The 25,377-nt window shown below is 41.9% G+C and overlaps 1 protein-coding gene and 1 pseudogene across 2 annotated transcripts in view; one reads left to right on the top strand and one right to left on the bottom strand.

The window, feature by feature from the left end:
• TRIM2 (tripartite motif containing 2) overlaps positions 1-25,377 on the top strand; it is an 80,496-nt gene that overhangs the window by 23,824 nt on the left and 31,295 nt on the right. Inside the window, exons 1-3 of one of the 2 annotated variants that reach the window (XM_054717679.1) lie at positions 13,819-13,863; positions 17,276-17,463; positions 25,074-25,225. In XM_054717679.1, the coding sequence (XP_054573654.1) occupies positions 17,350-17,463; positions 25,074-25,225 (266 nt within the window). In that variant the 5' untranslated portion in view covers positions 13,819-13,863; positions 17,276-17,349. Of the gene's footprint in view, positions 1-13,678; positions 13,864-17,225; positions 17,652-25,073; positions 25,226-25,377 lie in introns of those variants that run through there. The other variant, XM_054717678.1, reaches the window with a different exon arrangement.
• On the bottom strand, positions 10,007-10,105 carry LOC114233512 (U6 spliceosomal RNA; annotated as a pseudogene).

Raw genomic sequence — 25,377 nt, 5'->3', positions numbered from 1 at the left:
GCTGGCAACTTATAAAAGATAGAGCTGTCAATAATTTCCAGCAAGGAATGCTACGGAGCACACAGGAATGGCAACCAATCCAGACTGGAGTGGGAAGGTCTGGGATTGGAGGAGTTGTCAGAGAATCCTTCCTAAAATGGGTGATGTTTTTTTCTGAGTTCTGAAGGAGTCAGGAGAGGATGAGAGCATCCCAGGCAGAACAAGTGGCACGTGAGGCTAAAATTAGTGTTTCTCAAAGGGGTGCTATTGGCAGTTTGAAAGGACAAATGTACTTGTATGGACTCTTTCATGCACTGGAGGGTGTTTGGCATCCCTGCTCCCAGGCACTAAATGTCAGCAGTCCCTCCCCACCCCACACCGCAAATACATAATCAATATGGCAGCTCAAAATGCCCCCTCACATTTCCAAAGGCATGCCCCACCACTCCATCAGGGGGTTTGGTGCCATTGCCTGGGTAAGAACTACTGGAAAAAAAAGAAGGAGGAGGAGGAGGAGGAGGAGGAGGAGGAGGAGAAAAAGAAGAAAAACACATAGTAACGTGTCTTAGGAACTAGAGTACGACTAGGGAGGACAGAAAGTGGAAAAAAGTGAAGAAGGCACAAGCCAGATGATAAATGGTCTTACGTGCCATCTTGAGTTTACTTTCAAGGAGCAATTTCCTTGATCAGGAGATATAGACTCTATATAAAGGGCTTTGGCACATAACAGGTGGCCAATACATTTAAGATCTCTGTCTCCCAGATCCTGCCAAGCCCAGTTTAGTTAGCACATGTCCTGTTCTTAGGCATATGCACTGTCTGTATACCTCCCAATGGCTGTGTACATCACAGTCAAACTGGCCTATGACGGTCAACTCTTTAATGTCTATTCAACTGGAGGGAAACATAGGGGAGGGTAAGACAGCTCCAGGATGTCAGTAAGGTCTGTAGCGGGCACAATCCCAAGCATCTCGGGCTCTTCTCTACTCTTGTGGCCCCACTGTCTGGCTGCTGCTTGAGGTCTCAAAACCAGCAAACAACAACTCAGAAACTGCGCTGTTACACACCCGCAGCCACTACCACCACTGCCTGTTGCCAGGGAGTGTCAAGGGGAAGATTCGGTGGCCTGTAACACATCCTGTGGTAACTCAGGCCCAATTTACAAAGGGTTTATTTGCCAAGACATGCTAAAAATAAGGCTGTACTTTCCTATAATAAACAGTGTTATGGGTGTTAGGGTTCTGGTTGAGCCCTCCAACCTCACTTGCTCAGACAGTAGTTCAGCCATCGTGATGAGGGTATTTAGGACCCAACTATCCTGTGTAATGCTGTTTCCCAGGAAGAACTATTCCCAATTCCAGGAAAAGACCAGAACATATAGGACCTCCATTTGCTCTACCACACTCCTGGCTCCAGCCACACTGCACTACCGCTCTCAGTTCCTGGGAGCCTTCTCTTGCCTCCATGCCTTTGCCTATGCTGTACTCCATGCCTGAAACGCACCCCACTTCTCCTCACCTGGCACGTCCCTCTGTGGGCTCCACAGCATCCACTTCCTCTTGCACTCAAAGCCCTTACCACTCTGAGTTGCATTTGCCTGATTACTCACCCACCTCCCACACTAGGTTGTAACCTTTCTGAGGGCTAAGAAACTGTTACATTTTCTCTGTATCCTCAATGCCCATTCAGTGCCTGGCACACACCGGACCTTCAATAAGTACTTTTTGGAATGCATGATTGAATGAGTAGGTGAACCTTCTCTGACTACAAACCCAGCAACAGACCGAGGATCTCTCTCACTTCTCCACCATCTTCTGAGCACAGAGCCTCACGCCAGTTGTATGCCCCAGAGTTTGGGTTGAGTGGGGAAGAGGAGAGAGGTGAGGAGAAAGGATGTGCTTGGGGAGGGGTCAGCGTTAGATGAATTTGGTACCGGATGGGCTCAGCAGCACAAATGAGAAGAAGAGGGACTCCCATCACAGCAAGCCAGGCACCTTGGTGATGGTCCGTCTTAGGAAAAGGACATTGGAAAATAGAGTGGGGGTAGCCTGCCTATCGTTTCAGGTATTGGTTCTAATTAAATTGTAAAATAAAACAGAACATGTGTCCACACAAATTCCTACATATGAATATTTATAGCAACATTATTCATAATAGCCCAAAAGTGGAAACAACTCAATGTCCATCAACTGACAGATGGATAACAAAAGGTGCTATATCCATAAGTGGGATATTTTCCAACCACAAAAAGGAATGAAATACTGATACATGCTACAACATGGATGAACCTTAAAAACATTATGCTAAGTTAAAAAGCCAGACACCTAAGACCCCCATATTGTGGGGGATGGCAAAGTAGGGGGTGGTAGTTAAAGGGTATGGGATTTCTTTTGGAAGTGATGAAAATGTTCTAAAATTGGTTGTGGTGATGGTTGCCCACATCTGTGAATATACTAACAGTCATTAGTACACTTTAAATGGGGGGATTGTATAATACGTGAATTACATCTCCTGAGAACTGTGCACCACCAGGAATAGCATGCTAATATTGGCATGTCTGTGCATTTTCCCGGGTCTGCCAATTTCACTGGATTCTCTATGACCCGCTCCCCCTCCCACCACCTAAGGTAATCACTGCTCTGCGGAGCTGACTGTCCCATCACAGGGCTCAGCGCAATGCCTGACTGCAAGGAAAGAATATGATGAATATTTATATTATCAAGTATGCAAATTCACAGTCTTATTCTTTAAATAAAATGATCAGTGTCCACTTTTAAACCAGGAACTAACCAAGGAATAGAATGCAATAGGATTCCGGAACTGCCTTCATTGCTGTAGAAAATGGATTAATTGTGAATTCCATCCTGATATGTACAGTTTTTTAATTCAAGTATTATTTGTAATGTGAGGATCTAATCGTTTTTATATGATTACATGCTGACCATTTTTAAGTTAGTAAACACTTTAAAAATAAGTTTAATGACTTGGTAGGAAATCAAGTTATGTGAAACTATAAAGGTTAAGTTTTTCAACCTTTAAAAACTTTTGCATCATCAGAAAAGCAATGAGCTCTGTTCATCCCCTGAAGCATGCATTTAAATGTACTGTATGATTTTTCTCTGAACGATGAGAACCACAGAAAGCAGAGAAATGTCATTTGCATCGTTTGACTTTGGGGAACTGTATTTTATTTCCTGGGCAAATACCGAGAGTTGGAAAAAGGTAGTAGAGGCTTGTTGAACTGAGCTATTGTGCATTTTAAAAATTTACATTGGTGTTTCAAGCTACTTGAAAAGTCTAAGGAAGGAGATCATCTTTTTTCCCCCCAAAGGAAGTTTATTATCTAATGCTGACCCCTCCCCAAGCACACCCTCTAAATTGGAACTTTCCCTGTGTCTGGTGTTCTTTGTAGAAGCCATGCTCACTGCGTCCCCCTTTTGCTTATCAGCACGCCCCCTTGCCGCCTGGTGTCCCTCACGATGCCTGGCCCAGCTGCGTGCCTGGCGGGGCTGCTCTGTGCCGGGCGCCGGGCGCAGCGGCTGCCTGTCCCTGGGTCGATAGCGCACTCACATTGTGGTGACGGACCTGAGCGGCCCGGCCCAGAGCCTGGAAACAGCTGACTGCTGACTCAGAGGGGCGAGCGAGCCACCCACGAATCTCCTTGCAGCTCGCTGCTGCATCCCTATCCCACAATCCCTTGCTTGGTTTGCTGCAGTCTTTCCAACAGACGCTGAGTGAGAAAAAGATGTCCTGTAAAGATAAAGATTGATTGGTTTGAATGCCGAGAGGGGTCTTCCACTTGTTAAGGACCCAGCAACATTCCTGCGGACTTGGCTGAGCCTCCCCTCATTTCCTCCATTTTTCTCTTCCTCTGTCCTGTTCATGAGCTGGCACATCCCTCCATAGAGCAGAAGATATGCTGGGCTTCTGATGATGGCTGCACTGCATGGTAGGGAATTTTAACCGATCTCTTTGCATGGTGCTTCCAAACTGGAGGTGTTAGCAGACATGTGCATTGTGCTTTGGGGTTCCCGCGGAGCTGCCTGCAGCTTGGGAGGGTTTCATGCTTTGCATCGTTGACTGGTTTGCAGAAACGAGTAGGTTCTAAACGTTCGGATTGCTTAGTATTATGCCAGGTGGGTGACTGATTTCTCCTGCTCTCTCTGTCCTGCCCCCGCCCCACCTTTCCTCCCTTGGTAATGCTGCATGCTTTTTGTAACTATGAGATAGAGGGAGAATCCGCTCTTTGCTTAAACAAAGGCACCGATTCACAAGAATAGGAAGAAAATCACGCAAGATTATATCAAGTTCTTAATGTGATGTAACTAGCTCTTTATTTTTACTAGTCTTTATTTTAACGTATATCTCGGCTTATTTTAAATAGAAGATTTTTTCCCTCCTGCATCTGTTGGGTACAAAGATGGGGATGCAGTATTCAATTTGCAGGATTCCTTCCTCGGTACCCCAGGGTGGAGTAGAATGTGCATTCGACCCTTCCCCCACCCAGTCCGCTGTTAGAGAACCCTGGGGTGAGAGCCACGGTTCCCAGTTACCATTGGAAACCCATTCATTCATAATGCATGACTTGACCCTCTGGATTCCAAATGCCATTGATGACCAGACAATATGCAGGAGATGATTTGGGTTTTGTTTTTTTTTCTGACATTTTTTCCCCTGCCTTTGCAGTAGACTCAAATCTGGGTGGAGTTCAATGGTAGCATTACAGGGAAAAAAAATAAAAATCTAGGTTTGCTTCCTGAAACAGTGGGCATTATCTTTGTATCCAAGATTTTTTTCTATGAGTATGCCCCACCCTGTCATTATTTCTTATTTTGGGGGGATAGGAGAAAAGTAGGAAAGCTATTTATTTTAAACTACAAATTAGGTGGATTTCTGAACCAAATTAAGATGCTATTTCTATCTTAAGAAAAGATGGGTTTTACTGTTATACTTTATGGAACAGATCTAGATTTAGAATGAGGCATTTAAGGAATTGTTCTTGTTCTTCTTTGGCTTAGATCATATTATGGAAGTTTTATTCCTCATGATTAAATTGTTGGCGGTGTGTGTGTGTTTTAATTTTAAAAATTAGACTATGTAAGGAGAGCCATTTGTTCGCCCAGATTCTTAAATTGATTCCTTAAGTATTAGGATTCCGTTCTGCCTCGTGTGAACCTACCTCCCGGTGCCTTTGATTATCTGTCAGCAGATGCCTTAGCAGCACGGACCCTAACCCACTGTAATGTTAAATAATGCACGCCCCTCCCCAGCAAGCACACAATGCAAAGTTTCTTGTGTGCTGTGGATGAGAAAGCAGCTTTCTGTTGCAGAGAAGTGAGTAGTGGCCTTTCCTAAACCTCTAAAAATGCCTTTCCAATTTTCTCCTAGAAAGACACAAGTGATTTGCATTGGAAAGGTTAAAATACAGCCAAATGTACAAAGGTTCTCTGACTAAATGTGCTGGTTCAAGAAATATAAATGCAGCATGTGTAACCCACACATTTTTAAAACGGAGAATAAAGTCTGTACACGTTTCACCATAGTTAATATTAAAATCCTGAGATGACTTTTCTTATATGATAACAAAAGCTTAACTGAATTCTGCTGTGTGTGAAATAAAGTAAAAATACTCATTCTTTATCTTAATAAGAAATGAAAATATCCTTCATTTGGATATCCTTTGACATTCATTTCTCTACACTTACAGCTTTCTTTTATCTGTCTTTCTTAAGTAGAAAAAAAATCCTAAATATGTAACAAATTTAAAAAAATTAGTTAAGCTTCATTTTTAAGATTCCCTTATTCCTTTTTTCCTTACCTCTCAGATGAAGACTTTAACCAAACATTGGTATATATTATTGAAATCTATAGAAGAAAAATACTTTCAAACTTCAAAAAAATTTTCTGCTGAATTATTTATTATCATAGCTTTTTTTAAAAAAAGCGTGACTGAATTACCTCTAATTGTGGCAAAATTATAATTTGCACACACTTAAAAAAAAAACTCGAATGCCATCTGTACCCCTTTATTACTTATGTAAAGGGTTTCAGTGTCAGAGTAGAATTTGTTCCCTGAATATTATTGTTTAGGTTGTCTAAATTTAACAAATCCTCCTAGAATTTGGAGATTTAGATTAGACCAGCTACTGAGGAATAAATGAGCCCAGTATAATTATTCAGATAGCATCACTGAGGGAAATATTCATTACTGCTTTTTGCACGCAAGTCTTTCTACCCACTTCTTTACCTCCTCTCCCTTTATAGTCTCAATAGCCTCCATTAAGTGCTTTTTTATTCTTTTTCTAGAAAATGTATTAATTTAAGTGGATACTTATTCTAATCAACAACAGAATTAAACAGTATACTTCCTATTAACCAGGGGCAAAAGGGGTTTGCTGTCAGTAGGCCTGTCTTTCAAGTTCTGATGTGGAATACATTTCTCTTTCCCCTACTTGCTAACCTCGCTTAACTCCCAGAGCTTAGAGCCCTGGCGACGCTCTGCCATTTTTGTGGTCCAAGAATATTCAGCCCCTTTGTGTAGTCCCCAAGGAAAGCAAGGGAGGAGACTTGGAAAGCAAGGTGGTGGGTGTGGGGAGAGGAGACCCCACTCATCTCGGTGGCCCCAGGACACCGTGAGATGAATGTCCATTAGCTTGACCACTTAACACTCCATCACCCAGACCCAGCCTTCTCGAGGTTGGAACCCCCAAAGCAAATCTTAAGAACTGACTGCAAAGGTGAGGACTTTTATCTGTACTAAGGAAAGAGGTAAAGGAAATAGGCATAAATACTATAAAAACAAGTTGGGTACTCAGCTTGTAAATCAACTTCCATATAAGCAAAACCCAGCAGTCTAGGGAAGCTGGCATGCATCTGACCCTGGGAATAAGAGCCTTTGGGAAGCTTGGGCATGCCCTTGTCTGGAGACAGAAGTTAAAGTAGATGGTCTCTCAATGTCCTCCAACACACACACTCCCACGCACACATACACTCATACACACACTCCCACGCACACATACACTCATACACACACTCACACACGTACTGTCGGGAAGAATATTGCATCTGGCCTTCTAATTTACAAAAAGGCCCATTTGGGATCGCAGCCTGATTTAACCAGAATCAGGTCACCCTGTTTTAATTTCCTGAAGAGTGTCCTCTTTTTGTCCCTTCTAGTTGCGGTATCAGCAACAATGCCAATTCCACTGCAGGTCAATGATAATATGCTCACAAATTTTAAAAATACCTTCTTTAGCTGAAACCGGTTTGGCTCAGTGGATAGAGTGTCAGCCTGCGGACTGAAAGGTCCCAGGTTCGATTCCGGTCAAGGGCACGTACCTTGGTTGTGGGCACATCCCCAGTAGGGGGCGTGCAGGAGGCAGCTGATCGATGTTTCTAACTCTCCATCCCTCTCCTTTCCTCTCTGTAAAAAATCAATAAAAATATATATTTTTTAAAAATACCTTCTTTAATTGTGTTTCAACATGTGCCTTGAGCTCGAGGGACCACCTGTCCTGGCAGGTGAAAGGTAGTGTATTGTGAATTATAGGTAAATCCTACTGGTTCGAGATTTCCTTTCTATAAATGTAGCAGGAGATTTTTAACTTCTTGAAAGCTGATTTTAACATGCCTGCAGAACAAGAACAATTGGCCCAAGAACAATACAAAATGTAGCCGTATTAATAAATTCAGCTAAGTGGCAACAAAGAGGAGGAGTAACCCAGGAATGCCATAAAATTAAGCAACAGACATGGAAGCCAGTGCCTGTAGGATGACGTGCAATCAGATATACTTGCTGCCTCTTACTCACAAGTCACATGTTAAGACTGTATTTTCCAAAGGAATCCTGACCTGCTTCCCAGCCATGTTTCTGAGACCATCCAGACAAGTTTTCACCAACTCTCTCCCCTTTTCAAGAAGAGTGCTTTTCAGTTTGGCTTTTCTCTTCCATCCTCCCTTCCTGCTCTTTCTCACAGTGGTGTCAGCAGTAGGCGTTTGGATAGTGTTCTAATCGACGTGGTACAATTTGGGGTGGGAAATGTGGTCACAACCATAGAATTGTGGACACAGGCATTTTTCTTTCATTTCATCATCTCCTATCAAGTTCTCCTTTTCCATTTGGTTGTAATTCCCACCAAGTTGTAGATTTGCGAAAGTGGGCCAGGAAAAATACCAGCGATGATGAGAGGAAAGAAATGCTGGGATGGGATTTTTCTCTGCCCAAGGACTTTGTGATGTGATTGTTGTTGCATTGTTTTTACCTGAAACAAGCTGTGTTTAGCTGGCAAGCCCCCACTGATAAGGAATGTATGTGTCAACCTTCTTAGACTTTTACTTTCCACGCATTTGTGTCTTCCACAGTTCTCAATTTCTTTTCCTGCATTTGTGAGTGTGTTAAAATATGTCACTAAATGGATACCTTCGGATGATGGCTTATGTTGCTAAGCATTCGATTACCACGTGGAAAGGCAGGTACTGTCTGATATCAAGTGAAGACATTCACATGGCTGGTAATGACCTTGCTCTTTATCACGTCTTTCAGCAAGTACCCCTCTTCCCTGCTATTGGGACTGACTCCATTTTCATATTATAGTTCATTTGTTCAGTTAATTCAAAATATAATGCATGACTTCCAGGCATAGCCCTAGAGCTGGGACTACTGCAGTGAGAAATCAGAAAAAAAAACAAAAAAAACCCTTAAGAATGCTACACCACCTTAGTGGAGTGTGGGAGGAGATAATACGCAAAATAAATACATTACATAGTTATATTAGAAAGTGACCAATACTATGGGAAAAACAGAGCAAGGATGGGCGTAGCAAATGCTAGGGAGTTGAGGACAAGTTTCAATTTTAAGCAATGCTGAGATTGAGAAGGTGATACTGAGCAAAGCTGGAGATGGGGAGTGAACCCCTCCGTAAGCAGTATTGCTCTTCGTCTGCCATAGGCAAGAAACCTTAGTTAGTCTCCCCACATAAAACTTCTCATAGCTGGATAATGCCAATATGGTATCCATGTTGGCTATTTAAGTAGTTTTAAAATGGCTCTTCTTGCCTGGAGCTCTCTACCAGTGTGTCTGGTGATAGTTTCTGCATCCAAAGCATCTGATATTCTTCAGAGACAAAGTCCGCCCCAGGCGTGTTTTCATATGCGTTGCTCCAGAAATTAGTTTTGCTGATCTCCAGAAGAATACTTCTATAGCCTCATCTCATTCTTATCACTCACTTGTTTCTGCTGGTTATATGAGTTAAGAAGGATCTTTGACACTTCAGAAACCAAGATGGGGAAATAAGATCCACCGAGAATCTAGATAAGAATTTATTGCCTTTCTAATCAAGGAGATCAGAAACTGTGGTTATGCCCAAACCCTTTGATTAAAGGCTGTCATATATTCCTCGAGGCATACTCACACTGATGGAAGGCTTCCCAGGGTACTTACTGACACATTTTTCTAAGCACATTATCCCTGTAGGAGCAGTTAAATTTGTCTTCCTTTTGTGGGTATCCATTTATATTCAAGAAATGATAGTTCCTGATAAAGTCTCTGATAGTTTCGGGGGTTGGAAACCTTTTGTGCTGATTCTGGGAGTCCTAAAAATCCAGATGCCTTCAACAGGTCACTTGTGACAGATTTGTAATATTATTGTGATTTTAAATTACTGTTAATGAGTAAACTTAATTTGCCGTATAAATTAACCAATGCTAACAAAGATTCTCACCCACTATAATAATTATCATAAAATTAGAATAAAATGTTTTTATTTCAGCTTTAGAGAACAAAGATTTTGGCTCAGGAAATTTCATTTAGTCAACATATATCATTAAAACAAATAATTTTTTTTTTTGCCCAAAATCCAAAGTTCTAAGGATTAAAATAAAAAAGTAAAATCCAGTTACGATGTTTTCTCTCTGCTTTATTTAATACTCAACATGACTCATTATTTCAAAGGGTAAAAGGAAAATTTTCAAAAGCTATTCAAAATAAAATGATTTTTGACTGATTTTAACAGAAAAGTTGTATATATTTTAAAATATGGGACACATCAAGAATTTGCATGTCATCCTTGCTCCAGGGCCATGCTAATCTTCTGTATCATTTCAAGTTTAGTGCTGCTGAAGTGAGCACATAATTTTTATGTCTCTCTCTCTCTCTCTCTCTCTCTCTCTCACACACACACACAGTCAAGTGTTAAACTTGTTTAAGATTAAGTATCATGACTTATCAGATAAGGCAGAAAACTTGAAATCTGAGCGTTCTGATTCACTGATTTTACTGGATGACCTTCGGCAAGTCACCTACACCCTTAGCTTTGGTTTCCTTATCTTAAAGACGGGCAAATCCAATCCTTCCCTATTCTGATGTCGGAAGGATGTGGTTAAAGAAAAGCAGACTATGTGCCAATATTTTGAGCTCCTGAGAGATAAGTTCTATTTCATTCAATAAATATCATTCTCTACTCTAGATTTTTAGGGAGACATTCAGTGAGAGTCTAGCAGGTATTGTTGGCTAATTAGGTATGTCACACCTACACTGTTGAACTAACGCAGTGAGTTGTTGGAACATGACACTCTTGTATAGCAGGTGCTTTCACAAGGTTCTATCTGTTTATCAATCATGCTCTTTACTGAACTTATCTAGAAGGTATCGAGTTGGAAGGTGGGTGTGTCATGTATGTAACTACTCAAATATGTGTAAATAGAATTTTCCTAATAAAAGTTGACATACTTTTAAAAAAGTTGGTGATTTGGTGGGGAGGAAAAAGAGCTACCATTTATATTTGGAAAAGAGTACATCCTTCAGAAAATATAGAATGATTGATTCTGTAAGTATAGTATATTTCCCAGCTTCAAATATAGGTCCCCGACCAGATTAACATGTTCTATATAAACCAAGCTTCTACAGTGCAGCCTTCTTAAAACACGAGTCAAGGGAGGTGATACTTAAATCACCAACAATGGTGATTTAAGGAGTGAAAAGGCCATGGGTTTTTAGAGACACACACACCTGAGTTTGCATCCTGGCACATTTCTTAGCTGAGCCCACTTTGTAAAATCTTATAGAATGAGAAGAATACCCTGCCTGCCTAGGGTCATGAAGATTAACCACTTTTTTCTTTGCAAAGGTAATTTCTATTGGGAATTGAAGGGCTGTGGACATCTTAACCATATATTTAGAAAATTTGGAAGTGAATTTTAGCTCAGCCTTGGTTTGGGATAGAAGCCAGAAATTCTTTAAGGTGGTAAATGGAGCTGTGTTTTATGTCATAACTTTTTCTTCTCTTGTTCTCTCATAGTCCCTCTGCTTGCTTCTCTGTTGCCCTCTTCTAATTCCCCATTCCTGGCACGACCCCTCACTAATTGAAACCTCCTCTGAATGCATTCCCTTCACCAGGTTCAAATTCTTACACATGAATAGCAACAGACATTTTTAAAAAATAATAGAGACTAACTCTTGCCTTTGTTCCTGATCCACAGCAAATACATTTTAATATGAAATCTATACACCTTTAGTTCTGAAGAAAACACTCTGAATCACATACAAAGGTTTTAATTAAAAATTCTAGCCCAGTGGCATGGCTCAGTGGTTCGATTCCTGGTCAGGGCACATGCCCAGGTTGTGGGCTCAGTCCCCAGTGAGGGGTGTGCAAGAGGCAGCCAGTCAATGATGCGCTCTCATCATTGATGTTTCTATCTCTTTCTCCCTCTCTCTTACTCTCTCTGAAATAAATAAAAACATATTTTATAAAATGGTAATTATTCCTACCCTGCATATTAACAGTAGGAAGAAAAAACTTTCTCTACACTCTTACGTTCTATATCTGGAGCTTGTGAATGAATCTGACAAAAGGCAGGTTTTCAGGAGAAAAAGATGTACAAATGTATGGATATTGTATTTACCCCAAATAAAATGTGCTTTATTTTATTAGTTTAGTACTTTTAATTCTGTATGCATGGGGGCTTCACCGAAAAGAGCAAAAACCCAAAAAGGTAGTAGTTAGACTTGGGAGCTTATATATTATTTTAACAAAGAACAAAAATTTGTAGAGAAGTGACTAAATAAAAAAAAATGGCTGTTTGGACTCCTAAAGACAAGAAATTGTGGGAAAATGTATGATACATAAGGGTTGTTTTGCAAGGTTTGTGATTGAGTTTTTTCCTCTTCCTAGTATGGGAGAGTGGGGCACCTTTACAAATGGGAAATTTATGACCTGCTTTTAGGCAGATGGGAGAGAGCAGAGAGCTCCTCCCAGGTCTGCTGCTTCTCAATTGCCTTTAGCTCAAAATAATCTTCACATCAAAGTGGCATATTTTGATCCCCTTCAAGTAAAATAATTGGAGAAACCATATTGTACCTTAATAAGACTATTCTATTTAATATAGACTATAGGACTATTATAATAAGACAGACAATATATATTCAAATATAATCATGGCTAAAGGCATGAACAGGCACAGCTATATAAGTATTTAACCCCTCATCTGCCACTGTGATGAAAGCCAGTAAGCATACTTCTTTTATTTTTATTTTTATTTATTTATTTTTTTTCCAATTTTTTTTATTAAGGTATTATATGTGTACATATCTTACCATTGCCACTCCCCACCCCACTCCCATATATGCCCTCACCCCCCAGAGTTTTGCATCCGTTGGTTATGCTTATATGCATGCATACAAGTCCTTTGATTGATCTCTTATCTCCCCCACCTCTCCCTAACTTTCCCCCTGAAATTTGACAGTCTGTTTGATGCTTTACTGTCTCTGTATCTGTCATTTTGTTCAAGTTTATAATGTTCTTTATTATCCATAAATGAGTGAGATCATGTGGTATTTTTCTTTCATTGACTGGCTTATTTCACTTAACATAATGTTCTCCAATTCCATCCAGGTTGCTGCAAATGATGAGAATTCCTTCTTTTTATGGCAGCATAGTATTCCATTGTGTAGATGTACCACAGTTTTCTGATCCAGTCATCTGCTGACGGGCACCTAGGCTGTTTCCAAATCTTAGCTATGGTGAATTGTGCCATACTTCTTTTAGAATAGTCTGAGGAGGATAGGTTTTAGTTCTTCCTTGAATGTTTGGTAAAACTCTCCTGTGAAGCCGTCAGGCCCTGGGCTTTTGTTTGCTGGAAGCTTTTTGATGACTGCTTCAATTTCTTCCATAGTTACTGGCCTATTGAGATGTTTAGATTCTTCCTGATTGAGTTTTGGAAGGTTATATTTTTCTAGGAATATGTCCATTTCCTCCAGGTTGTCCAGTTTGTTGGAATAGAGTTGTTCGTAGTATTTTGTAACAATCCTTTGTATTTCGGCGGGGTCTGTTGTTATTTCACCTCTTTCTTTTCTGATTTTGTTTATTTGGGTCCTCTCTCTTTGCTTCTTGGTGAGCCTGGCTAGAGGTTCATCAATCTTGTTTATCCTTTCAAAGAACCAGCTCTTGGTTTTGTTGATCTTAATGCACCTTCTTTTAATTTGCTTTGTTTGCTTGGCGAACCTGTAGTTATTTTATTGATATGCCATACAGGCAGCTACCTATACTCACTGTATAGCATGAGGGTTGGTTATGGTCATTTTGAGGTCACTAACATGGGATTCTACTTGTATTCAGAACACAGTGCCCATAGTGAATGAGCCAATGATTGACTTGCGCTTACAGATTATTAAATATTTTTCCATTTTGGTTTTTCTGTCTGACAGCAGCAGTGTGCAGGGTCAAAGACAGCTGGCCCCCCATGTCAGTGGTCTAGGATGGCCAGTGAAGCCACCAACATCCCAAGTCCTGTGGTGCGTCAGATTGACAAGCAGTTTCTGATTTGCAGTATATGCCTGGAGCGGTACAAGAACCCCAAGGTTCTCCCCTGTCTGCACACGTTCTGCGAGAGGTAAGCCTCCTTTGTGCGCGGAGAAGGGAGTTTGACAGACCGACTTCCTACCAAGGGTTCTTTCCAGAACTCTCCAGTTACCTATGGGAGATAATAAATCTTTTGTGCTTCTGATATAAATCTAGAAACATAATCATGAGTTGCCAATAATTTACTTTATTACAAGTGGGACAAAAAAATAATAATGATCTAGTAGCTGTTCATTCATTTCCACAGGAGATGGAGCATTAATTATTGGAAGTTTTTTTTTTAATTTAAATTTTCCCTTTGTTCTTTGTGAAACAATTTTTGCCAACCACAGTTCCCTCACAAAGGATCTTTGGTGAGAGACAATTAAAAATCTATCATGTCCTCCCATATAACAACCAGGTAAAAATATCTGCATATATGAGGGCCTAGTTAAAAGGAGAGAGCCTCCTTCCAAAGATAATTCAGAAGACACATACTAATGGCACATTTGAACGTTATGCTATTTCAGATGAAGGAAAAAGCTATATATATAATAATTATAAATTATCAGGATATACAATTTGCTATATGTAAAATATACTTTCTTATTTATCTTACTTCAGTGTTTCTTTCTACTGAGTTAATCATTTATCAGAATACTCATTCACCCCATGTCCAACTTCCCACATAAGCATTTAAGCATAAAGATTAGTGCCTAATTTAAAAACAAATATGAATATGGTTATTATATTTTATAGCAGTTTGTTAAAAACAGTTGCTATTAATATTTAATATACATAACTAGAATGCTTTGCTTTCTGTTATAGAACAGAAAATTGTTATTTCCAATGGCTTCAAATCAATGCTAATTACATCTACATCCAATTTAACAGATTTGTTAACTGATTGAGCATGCTATGAGTTGATTTACTTTGGAGGGTCTCAATTGCAACAGAATAATCACATCCTTGGTGGTGATGGATGGAGGGAGAGGTGGATTTGTTATTGGAAGTTATGGTTTTTTGCTTGTTTGCTTTGCTTTCTTTGCTGTGGGCTGTTTTGGAATTTTGTATGTAATGTGTGGATATAGGGTTTTTGTTTGTCTGTTTTAGTGGTGGTATATGGGGCACCAAATACCTTTTATTTTATTCATTTTATACTTCGGCTTAAGTACTTTGTAATTCATATTCCAAAATGGCGAAATAGAGGGTGATTTTTTTTCCTCTTCACTCAATAGGTATAGCTAAAACATGAATGCCAGGTAATTGTCCCCGTGTCCCTGGGCTCACGTGGTAAGATCATTATTTGATTTGGTGCAGTTGCCATACCGGGGCTCTTTCTATACAGCGCTGAGAGCCACTCCGGCTGAGCTCGGCAGAGCTGCCCCATTCCCCAATGTTCAGTCCCCCTGGTCTGTTGTTCGGTTCCCATTTCCTTGTTCTGACAGGTGAGAAGCCCCATTCTGCTCTGAGCCTGCCCCCTGCCCTGTCGGTTAGGTCTAGCCCAGCCCATCTATATGAGATAGAGGTGCTGTTATAGGAAGAAGGCACAGCGTGGGGGACGATCATGGGTTTGGTTTGGGACATGTTGAGTTTTAGAGCCTGTGAGACCTCTAAGAGTAATTGTGAAGAAGGTGGACAGTGTACAGACCTGGGGCTCAGAGGAGATACCTGTGGGAAGAAATAGCAACATGGGAGTGTTATGCTTTAGGCAGGCACGTGGGTATAATATCCCAGGGAAAGAAGAGTGCTTCCAGTGGAGTCTGGCTTAACTCCAAACTGTACTGACTTAGCAGAAAAATAAAGCAGACAGGAGAGCCAGCTGAGTGTGGTGTCCTAAGCCAAGGGAAGATGAAGTTTCAAAGAAAAGGGGTGGGAGCGGGGAGCATAGTGGTCAAGCTTGATGAGTGCTTCTAAGAAATCTAGTAAGAAAAGATTGAAATGTGTTTATTGGATTTAGATATCATTAATGACCTTAACAAAAGCTGTTTCAGTTCTGGTATGGATTCAGCCCCGGCTACCTCTGTGACATAAGGAAGGCACTTACCCTCCTTGATGTCCGTTTCCTCATCTGTAACATAAGGATATGGGCGAAAGCACTGCTTTTCCAATTCTGTTTGGCCGGGAAACTGGAAAACGCGCAGTGTACTTATTTAGAGTTTAGATCCTGGTACCAATGGCCTTGGTTCGAATTCCTGCTCTGCCCCTGACCACCTAAGTCCAGTGGGCAAGTAACTCAGCCTCTCTGCCTGCATTTTGTCATCTGTCTAAAGGTGATCACAATAGTACCTACTTCGTAGGGTTGTTGGAAGTACTTTGAATTCAGTGGTTAGCATATATGTTGGTCATTATTAGCAATACATTTCGCTAATTAAATGAATTAAGTTGATGCCTGTTGAGGAGAGGCAAGAAGAGATCAAGCTCGTGTGAGCCTGGGTATCCCATTCCTGCTTCAAAGGAACACTTCCACTTGGATGTTTTGTTGTTGTTGTTTTAAAAATATTTTTATTGATTTTTGGAGAGAGAGGAAGGAGAGGGAGAGAAAGAGGGAAACATTAATATTGAGAGAGAAACATGGATCAACTACCTCCTAGGGATCGAGCCTGCAACCCAAACATGTGCCCTGACCAGGAATTGAAACTGTGATCTTTTTGTGCATGGGAGGACCTCACCCCACTGAATCACACTGGCCAGGACTGGATGTGTTTGTTTGTTTTTTAATATTTTATTGATATTTTTTACAATGAGAAAGGGAGAGGGATAGAGAGTTAAAAACATCGATGAGAGAGAAATATCGATCAGCTGCCTGCAACCAAGGTACATGCCCTTGACCGGAATCAAATCTGGGACCCTTCAGTCTGCAGGCCGACGCTCTATCCACTGAGCCAAACCAGTTAGGGCTGGATGTGTTTTTAACAGCAGAGATCTGCTTATGGTTTTGTACATAAAAAGAGTTTCAACGCCATAAAAAAAAAAAGTGACATGTTTCTTCCAAGTGTAAAAGTCCATGAACCTCAGACAAGCTATTCTAGACAAAACTTCTCAACCTTAATGTGTATACACATTGCCTGGGATCAGACACGTTAGGCCTGGAGTGAGACCTAAGGTTCTGCATTTCTCCCAGGCTCCCTGGTGAGGGCAATGCTGCCTCTCCACAGACCAAGGCTCTGGAAAACACTGCCAAAGTCAATGGCATTATTTTTCTCGTGGACAGGGCCAAGATGAGCTTCTCAGGGTTAGCTCTTGGTTTCTAAAATGTTCTTCTTCTAGTAAAGGAAGTGACAAAGGCAGTTTCTGCAATGTGGCCTGTATAGTTGCTGAGAACACGTGTGGTATCTGTGAGAAGTGGCGGGTCCGTTCCCAGAGCCCCACTGTGCTGACAGCCCCTGGCTTCTGCTTCTGATTCTACCACAGGTGCCTGCAGAACTATATTCCCGCCCACAGCTTAACCCTCTCCTGCCCAGTGTGCCGCCAGACCTCCATCCTGCCCGAGAAGGGGGTGGCCGCACTCCAGAACAACTTCTTCATCACGAACCTGATGGACGTGCTGCAGCGAACGCCAGGCAGCAACGTTGAGGAGTCCTCCATCCTGGAGACGGTCACCGCAGTGGCTGCCGGAAAGCCCCTCTCTTGCCCAAACCACGATGGGAATGTAAGTGGCTGCCCAGCAGCATGCCTGCTTGATGGGGGTCGGCGCTGGGCACTCAGAGGCTCTACGTGAAAACAGCTCCGCCTGGAAAAGGAGTAATTAAAAAAGATTTTTTCCCAGCCCTCAGACTATTTTGCCTGCTTCCTTTCTCTGACCCAATTTATTAAAATACTAAACTCAAACTTCATTGTGTTTTCTGAGCACAGATTGGTGGTTTCCCCAGGAGAGCTAGCCTGTGTGACTATTTGCAAGCTGGGCATACGTTGACCCACATAAATATCTGTGTAATAAATTATGGATAAAGACTTAATAATACCCCTACCTGGTTTGGGTCAGTGGATAGAGTGTCGGCTGAGGACTGAAGGGTCCTGGGTTCGTTTCCAGTCAAGGGCACATGCGGATCCCCAGTGGGGGTTGTGCAGGAGGCAGCCGGTCGGTGGTTCTCTCTCATCATTGATGTTTCTATCTCTCTCTCCCTCTCCCTTCCTTTCTGAAATCAATAAAAATAAATAATAAACACTTAATAATAGATAAGTTCTGCAAATTGAGGATGTTTAACATTGAGGATGAATTAACATTTCTTTATTTTTCTTGCGAGGGAAATTTTTCTCATGCCTCATTAGACCCTACTCCTTAGTAATAAATAGAATTTGAAGATACATGAGTCCTTGATAATAGATTATGAATTCCAAGCATATTTCCTACTATTAGGAAGCACGATACTGTTATAAACTCAGGGGGACCTGCATGTATCATCAATAATTGATTCACAATGGCTGTGTAACCCGAAGAGGTGGCATTGCGTGGTGGCTAAGAGCACTGGCTTTGGAGTCAGAGTGCCTGGTTCAAATCCCGCACTTCAACTTACCACCTCTGGGTTAGTTTTGGCACGCTCACCCCTGTGTCTCAATTCCTCATCTACAAAAGGAAATAATAATAGTATAATTGGGAGAATTAAATGTGTAAGTCATATAAAACGTAGAGTAAGCTCTTGACAAATGTTAGCCATTAAAATTTTTTCCAATTAATAACTTTGGTCCCTTTTTTCTTTATATGATGACCACGTCAAAAGTGCTTGAAACTGCTTATCATATAAGGCTCATGTATAATAAAACCACTAAGGCAACAAGAGATTGTTTGAGCAAAGCACTTATTATTAGCCATAACTAGTGTTTATTTGCCTTATCTTGTACCACTCTCTCTGCTCATCATTGCTACAGCCTCACTGGCCTAGGACCTGCCAAGTGGTTTCCCACCTCGGGGCCTGGCTGCTTTCTATTTCTTATGCCTGGGATGGTTTTTGCTCTCTCTTGATGTGGCTAGCTCATTCTCATCCTTCATGCGTCAGCTCAGATTTCTCCTACACAGAGCGGTCTTCTCCAACTGCACTGCGGCTCCACCTCTGACACCCGGTGGCCATCCATCACACCACTTCTTGATTCCCTTCCTGACATTCACCACGCTCGGCATGCCTGCGTCTGTGCATTTGCTGAGCTCACTTTCAGAAAGTGGCTGCAGGAGGGCAGGGACCAGGCTTGCCATCATCCCTCTAGCACTGAGAACAGTATCTTCTACATAGAAGTATGGAAATCAGCGGAGACCAACCCGATGAAAACAAGCAGAGGCTATGCATTCCGAATTAGCTCAAACAAGGAGTCAGCCACCATCACTTGTGTTTTGGCAGAGATTCAGAGGCAGGCAGAGGCGTGGAACGCCCAATCGTGGGAAAAAGGGAAGGCTTCAGGTGTGCCCTGATGTGAGGCTATTGGCATGGGGAAGCTGGAGGCGTGCCAACTTGAAGAGGGCACCTATGTGATTGGTTAGGGGTTCATATTTGGCTTTCTCTGATTGGTCCTAAGTTGGGAGTAGAGACAAAAATTAGGGAAGTTATCAATAATCAAGTCCTAGCCATTTGGGGCCAATTGTTACCAAAGTTTTTGTTTAGCTTTTTGGATTGTTACTAGAGATAGCAGTCGGACTTCCTGCAAATCTGACTTATAGCAGGCTGACTTCCTGGGCTGTTTATTATAGATATGGAGTCAGTGTCCGGGGCAGGTTGTGGGTCAGAGGTCTATTTTCATACATAGACTGACCATTGTCCACTTGTACAGTTAGTCTCTCAGAAGTCAGTCGGTACCTATTTGTTGAACGAGTGTGCCAGACACTGTGCTTGGTCTCTTACACACCACTTTGCAAAGTAGGTGTTAGCTACCTTCGTTGTATAGATGAATAAACAGATTTGAACAGTTTCAGTCACAGGTCCAATTGACGTAAAAGCTAGACCTGCCTGGAGGAAAGAGCACGCTGAGCTTTTTGGGTACCAAAGTAAAAGGTACAGGGTGGATGACCTCCTTTTATATAAAAAAATAAAAAATATATTTTAAAAAAAGATTGGAGAAGCGGGCTGTGCAAGAGTTGATCGGCTGGCTGGATTGGTGAGGTCAGCATGACTCCCAGGTGTCTAGCTTGGGTGCCTGTGTAAGCAGTGGTGCGACCAACAGAAGCAGGTTGGCTCTTTTTTATTTTTATTGATTTCAGAGAGGAAGGGAGAGGTAGAGAGAGATAGATACATCAATGATGAAAGAGAATCATTGATTGGCTGCCTCCCGCACACCCCATCCTGGTTCATAGGTCAGCGCTCGACCACTGAGCCACGCCAGCTGAGCCAGAGGTAGACTTTAAAATTACTCTGAAATGTTTACAAAATGACACTATCGATCTTAGAGAAACTTTGGAAAGAGAAATAGGTTGTTAGTGCCGGAAGGACAAATGGAAAAGAATTCCTAAAGATGGATTTCCTGAGCATGCCTCACCGTAGAGACCCTTGGTTGCCACAGGCTGCTAAGCAGAAACTCTCTCAGAGATGCTAATTTCAGCAAAATTAAAAAATTCTTTTAGGCTAGAACTTTACTTTCTACCAAATGCATCACATCAAATCACACTAAAGATGAAATCTGTTTAAAGAGCTGGACCCTCCTTAGAGTAAAGGAAGCTCTTTATGTTTTGAGCACTTTCTCAATACTGGGTCATTATGATTCCTCGGGAATCATAAGATTTATGAACCAGCAAGAGGCCTTGGAAAATTAGCTGCATGTCTTCACTCATTCTGTTGTTTCATCGTAGACTGTAGGAGTTCACTGCTGCTGCTTTGAAGCGGGGCCTCATTGCACATTCAAGCCAAATGCATGCGATATTACAGATAAATTGCTGCAGTTAACTGCCATGGGTAAATCTTTAAAAACATCTCAAGCGTCTGTAGGTTAATAAAATCCGGTAATTAACAATAAAGCAGGATGTTGCTGTCATAAACTGCCTGGTGCTGATCAGCACATGTGGATGAAAGCCTGTCATTTACTTTAAGTGCTGTGACACAATCTGTCTTCTAATTAAACTGCCACGGCGGCATTGTCCAAATACAAAGAAAAATGGGGCTCCCGGTCAGTGATTTCAGAGGTTCCTTTCTCATAAAGCAGACACTTGAGCTCATGCCTTGCAGTCCTAGAACACAAATGATCGTTAAACCCTATTTTCGCTTGCTTAGGCGATGCTAGCAAGAATGTTAAGAGGTGCAAAGGAGAAATCCTCATGCCCTGCCAGTTACAAGTCCCCACTGCTAGAAGCCTCAGGGTTGGCTGCATGGCCCTGAGCACATTCCAGCAGTTAGTAATGCGAGTGGCCCTGGTCATCTTCTCTTTTGATGAACACAAATGGTGACTATCTGTCAACAGCAGTAAGCTCACCCTGGCCTCTGGCCCACCCACCCCTGGAGCACCAGCATCATGGCCCTCAAGATGGATGAGCTCAGCCAGTCTCACACCTCCCACAATTAACTCTCAGCCTGAGTCAAAGCTGGCAGAACCCAAGCACAGGCATTTGAGAATGGCCAGTTGTTGACACTTCAAAATGATTTGCTCCCAGGAAACACAGCGGATACTGAATCAGGGAAGTAACCCAGGTCTGCTGCTATCTCTTCAAAGCAATCAAACATTTTTTTTAATTGAGGTAAAATTCACACACAAAATTCACATTTTAACCACTTTAAAGTCTATAATTCAGTGGCTTTTAGTATATTCAAAAAGGTTATGCAAACATCGCCACTAATTCCAGATCCTTTTTGTTATCCCGAAAAGAAACTCTATGCCCATTAAGCAGCCAGTTATTGACTCCCACCACCAGCCCCTAACCTCTGGCAACCATCAGTCTGTGTCTGTCTCTCTCTGGATTTGCCTATATGGACACTTGATATAAATGGAATATTACATATAATATGTAGCTTTTTTTTTAGTCTGGCTTCTAGCACTTATCATAATGTTTCAAGATTTATCTATATTGTAGCATTTATCAGAACTTCATTCCTTTTTAAAATATTTTTTATTTTTTTATTGTTGACAGTATTATGGATGTCGCCCAACTTTCCTCCCTTTTCTCCCCCTCCTCCCAGCCCCTGCCCCACCCTAGGCCTTCACCACTCTATTGTCTGTATCCATTGGCTATGCATATATGTACATAAATTCTTTGGTTAATCTCTTCCCATCTCCCCTGGCTTCCCCTTTGAGATATATCAGTCTGTTCCATGCATTCATGCCTCTGGACCTGTTGTTCATCAGTTTATTATGTTTATTAGATTCCACATATGAGTGAGGTCATGTGATACTTATCTTTCTCTGACTGGCTTATTTCACTCAACACAATATTTTCCAGTTCCATCCATGCTGTCACAAAGGGTAAGAAGTCCTTCTTTTTTACAGCTGCATAGTATTTGATTGTGTACATGTACCACAGCTTTTTATCCACTATCTACTGATGGGCACTTGGGCTATTTCCAGATCTTAGCTATTGTAAATAACGCCACTATGAGCATAGCTGTGCGTATATTCTTCCTATTTGGTGTTTTGGGCTTCTTATGATATATTCCTAGAAGTGGGATCGCTGGGTCAAATGGGAGTTCCATTTTTAATTTTTTGAGTAAATTCCATACTATTTTCCATAGTGGCTGCATCAGTCTGCATTCCCACCAGCAGTGCACTAGGGTTACCTTTTCTCCACATCCTCGACAGCACTTGTCATTTGTTGATTTGTTGATGGTAGCCATTCTGACCGGTGTGAAGTAATACCTCACTGCAGTTTTAATTTGCACCTCTCTGGTGATCAGTGATGTTGAGCATTTTTTCATATGTCTGTTGGCCATCTGTATGTCTTCTTTGGAGAAGTGCCTATTCAGGCCCTGTGCCCATTTATTCAATTGGGTTATTTGTCTTCTTTTTGCTGAGCTGTATGAATTCTTTATATATTTTGGAAATTAACCCCTTATCAGATGTATCGTTGGCAAATATGGTCTTCCAAACAGTGGGATCCCTTTTCATTTGGATGGTGGTTTCTTTTGCTGTGCAGAAGCTTTTTAGTTTGGTGGGTGCATTCACTTCGTGAAAATCCATCCATCCGTCTTGGGACTTGTGCCATTTTCTGTATGTGTGTTACACTTCCAGAAGATCACCCCTCTCCCCGCCAAATGCTTTGAGAATTCCAAATTGGAGGAAAATATTTTCAGCTGAGAGAATAAGGGGATTGTCTTCACAAGGAAACTAACTTTCAGGCTTTATGTTATACTGTTACTGAGATTCATCACAATTAGGATAAGGTGGCTTTATTTTCAGGTAAGCAGATGACATCATTATTAAGAACTTACTATGTGCCAGCGCCAAGCAAGATCTGACTTCTTTGTGCATATCAATCTACTGGCTCCTCACAGCACCCCTATGAAGTAGGTTACTGTTGTCTCCATTTGACAGAGGAAAACACTGAGACACGGTGAATTGACATAAGTGGTGAAGCCAGGATGCAAACTGCTCAGTGCAGCTCACCTCTTCCCCAAAGAGCAGCAGTTCTCAGTGTGGTCCGGGCATCCTCAGGGGTCCCAAGACCCTTCAGGGGGGGATCCACAAGGTTCAAAACTGTATTTATATAATATTAAGACATTGTTTGCCTTTTTCACTCTCATTTTCTCATTGTATGTTGGTATTTTCCAGACCATACAATGTCTGCTATCAAAGCAGATTGAATGCAGAAGCAGATAGGAGAGCCCAGCTTTCTTCTATTAAGCCAGACACTGAAGGGATTTACAAAAATGGAAAACAATGTTGTGTGTGTGTGTGTGTGTGTGTGTGTGTGTGTGTGTGTGTGTGTGACTTAAAACAACACACATTTATTCTCTTACAGTTCGGGAGTCCCGAAGTCTAAAATCAAAATGTAGGTAGGGCTGTGTTCCTTCTGAGGCTTCAGGCTTCAACAGAGAATCCATTTCCCTGCATTTTTTTATTTTTTTTTTTTTTAGCTTCTAGAGGCTGCCTGCATTCCCTTAGCTTGTGACCTGTTCCTCGAATCACTCCAATCTCTTGTTTCTGTTGTCTCATCTCCTACACTGTCTTTGACCCTCCCGCCTCCCTCTTACAAGGACTCTTGTGATTACCCTGGACCCACCTGGATAACCAGTATAATCGCTCCATCTCCATATCCTTCACTTAATTCACTTCTGCAAGTCCATTTTGCCATAGAAGGTAAACCCATTAACAGGTTCCGGGGATTAGGAGGTGGACGTCTTGGGGGGCCATTGTTCAGGCTCCCACACCTGCTTTGCTATGTATTCTTTCAGCAACTCTGCATCTGTGGCGGTAACCATCCATACAACTCTGTGCTACTTGGGCTTCAATGTCTGCCCTGCTCACATCCCCTGGAAGGGACAGTGCAGGTACCATGTGGCTCCACCCTCCTTGGCATGGCAATGGTTGATGAATAGTGGGTCTGTTTTCTGGTTAATAACCTGTCGTCCCATTGACTTGCCTTTTATCAGCAAGTGATACAATTCTAAAGAATTTGGATGAAATTGTACAAGGAATGTAGTAGCTTCTTTATTTTATTTTTTTCCTGGGGACACACTTTATTTATTTTTTAATTTATTAGGGTGACATTGGTTAATAAAATTATGTAGGTTTCAGGTGAATGCCATTCTTTTTTTGTCTGTTAATCCTCACCCGAGGATATTTTTCCATCGATTCTTCCTCCCCTCCCCTCATTGATTCTTAGAAAGAGTGGAAGGGAGAGGAAGGGACAGAGAGAGAGGAATGCCATTCTTCTCATAGCTTTTTGTCTTACAAAATATAGTCATTTTTTATAAATTACATTATTCATGTTACTATTTAATGGGCTTGTCATGGCTTTTAATACATAAATATTTAACCTTTTTCTGTTTCAATATTAAAGTGATAACTATCTATAGATATAACTCACGTAAGCTAAAGCGCTTTGCAGTCCTCGATCATTTATAAAGAGTGTAAAGGGGTCCTGAGACCCAAGGTTCGAGCGCCACAGCCCTCCCCTGTTCTGCCTAGTGGGGTGGTCACAGAAAAGCTGGTTTTGTGGCCAGAGCAGCAGCTTTGGAGTCCGAGCCGCCTCAGTTTGAGACGTGGCACATAAAAGCTCACCTTCCCTTTCCTGCCGTGAAGCTGGACCTGATATTGCCGACATCCCGGGGAGGCTGTGAGCCCTGCCTGGGAGAACGCCCGGTAAGCACTTCGTCAGCGGCACCGGTCCTGGAATTGTTCTTGTGTCGCCCGCAGGTGATGGACTTTTACTGCCAGTCTTGTGAGACCGCCATGTGTCGGGAGTGCACTGAGGGGGAGCACGCGGAACACCCCACAGTGCCCCTCAAGGACGTGGTGGAGCAGCACAAGGCCTCACTCCAGGTCCAGCTGGACGCTGTCAACAAAAGGTGCGCACATCTCCCCCAGGCTCCCAACTGGCCGCCCACCCGGGTCAGGCTTGGCCTCAGGGCTTCTTGTCTCAGGAGGATGGCAGGTTCATGTCACCCAAATAAATTCTTTGATCATGTAGTCATAAACTGGTGAGTGGAGAGTCATCCCC

The sequence above is a fragment of the Eptesicus fuscus genome, chromosome 6 (assembly GCF_027574615.1).
Source record: "Eptesicus fuscus isolate TK198812 chromosome 6, DD_ASM_mEF_20220401, whole genome shotgun sequence".
Lineage (NCBI taxonomy): Eukaryota > Metazoa > Chordata > Mammalia > Chiroptera > Vespertilionidae > Eptesicus > Eptesicus fuscus.
Note: the sequence above shows the minus strand (reverse complement) of the source record. Positions and strands in the feature narration are given on the sequence as shown.